Below are 1,259 nucleotides of genomic sequence, written 5' to 3' on the forward strand. Positions count from 1 at the left end.
TTTATTAAGCACGAACGAAGTTACAACGTTGACAGGGGCGCTGCCATGTTGGATTGCTTTACTCACGTACAACGCTCTCCGGTATGGATGCGGTATATTGCAATGCAAGCCTCTCACGTGCACCTGGAGTTCTTCGCGCACTCCCTGGACGTTTATTCCTCACGGACTGTCCAGTATAGAAGTAGAAGTAGAAGTAATAGTACAACACATTCAAATTCTCATTTTTTCCCCAGATGATTCCAATCTGGAACAACCTAACCGTGGGTGTTGTGGAAGCAACGGATGTTGACATTTTTAAGTCAAGGCTTCACTCCCACATGCACGCAAACCCACTTTAAGAGTACACCAGTTGCATTGCACTCCCATCATCATTATATATGCACCCGTTTGTTTATTGGGTAGGCTGAATGCACTTACTACCTTGTCATTATATCCAGTGTAGTGGACACCGACAACGGCGACAAGTACGAGAACATAACACTAACAGTAACACTAACAGTCTTAACACTACTCACTAGTACTACTACTAGCAGCGATACTATCGCAGAACACTAGTTGTAAGTTGTATGTTGTAAGCTCTATGACTATGGTAAATCGCCTACTCGTTACTTACCCAGTTACCGGTTGGCGTATCATATCGTCGCGGTTTCTATACTACTTCTGGGAAATATAAGTAGTGGTCTAGACATGTTCCGGTTACCCGACGTCCAGCTCCCCCATTCCCAGGCTACGCCGCCGGTCTTCTGAAGTTTTGAACCCAACTATATATTTTTCAGTAATAGGCCTACAATCATAGATATCATATAACAACATGATATCTATATCTATGGTTGTGGACTTGTGGTGTGGAAATATAACCATCACCAGGTGGTAAAACATTATGACGTTCAGCCGGACAGCTAGACTGGAACTTGCTCCCACTTCGATTACGCGATGGTTCGAACCTAAGCCGAGAGGTGGGACCGGGTACCAGTCTAGCGCACAGCCGGTTTAGTGCAGGTTTCCGCGTAGAGACAAAATGAAAGTTTATCGTAGTGAACGGTTTAGCGTATTTGTAGTCAAACTACTGTTTTGCACACTTGCATTAGCCAAAACTGCACACTGTTGGGACACAGAGTACATTCAACTTCTTGATCTTGTGGAAGAAATTAAAGATAATTTCTATGATGTACTAGGTGTTGATCAGGTAAACCGTAACTTAGCCTTAGGCTTAGGGTAGCCACAAGTTCCCATCTCGCTTAACACTACGTGGCGAGAGG

At 44.2% G+C, this 1,259-nt stretch overlaps 2 protein-coding genes across 2 annotated transcripts in view; one reads left to right on the forward strand and one right to left on the reverse strand.

Moving 5' to 3' along the window:
- The window catches only part of LOC106812078 (eukaryotic translation initiation factor 2-alpha kinase 1-like), a 10,422-nt gene extending 9,598 nt beyond the window's left edge, over positions 1–824 (reverse strand). Inside the window, exon 1 of the mRNA XM_014815854.1 lies at positions 614–824. The gene's annotated coding sequence lies outside the window, so the exon portion shown is untranslated. The remainder of the gene's footprint in view (positions 1–613) is intronic.
- Positions 1–1,259, forward strand: part of LOC106812092 (uncharacterized protein F54F2.9-like) — an 18,473-nt gene that overhangs the window by 4,396 nt on the left and 12,818 nt on the right. Inside the window, exon 2 of the mRNA XM_014815866.1 lies at positions 1,000–1,186. Within this exon, the coding sequence (XP_014671352.1) occupies positions 1,019–1,186 (168 nt within the window). The 5' untranslated portion in view covers positions 1,000–1,018. The remainder of the gene's footprint in view (positions 1–999; positions 1,187–1,259) is intronic.

This window comes from Priapulus caudatus, unplaced genomic scaffold, assembly GCF_000485595.1.
Source record: "Priapulus caudatus unplaced genomic scaffold, Priapulus_caudatus-5.0.1 Scaffold20, whole genome shotgun sequence".
Classification (NCBI taxonomy): Eukaryota; Metazoa; Priapulida; class Priapulimorpha; order Priapulimorphida; family Priapulidae; genus Priapulus; species Priapulus caudatus.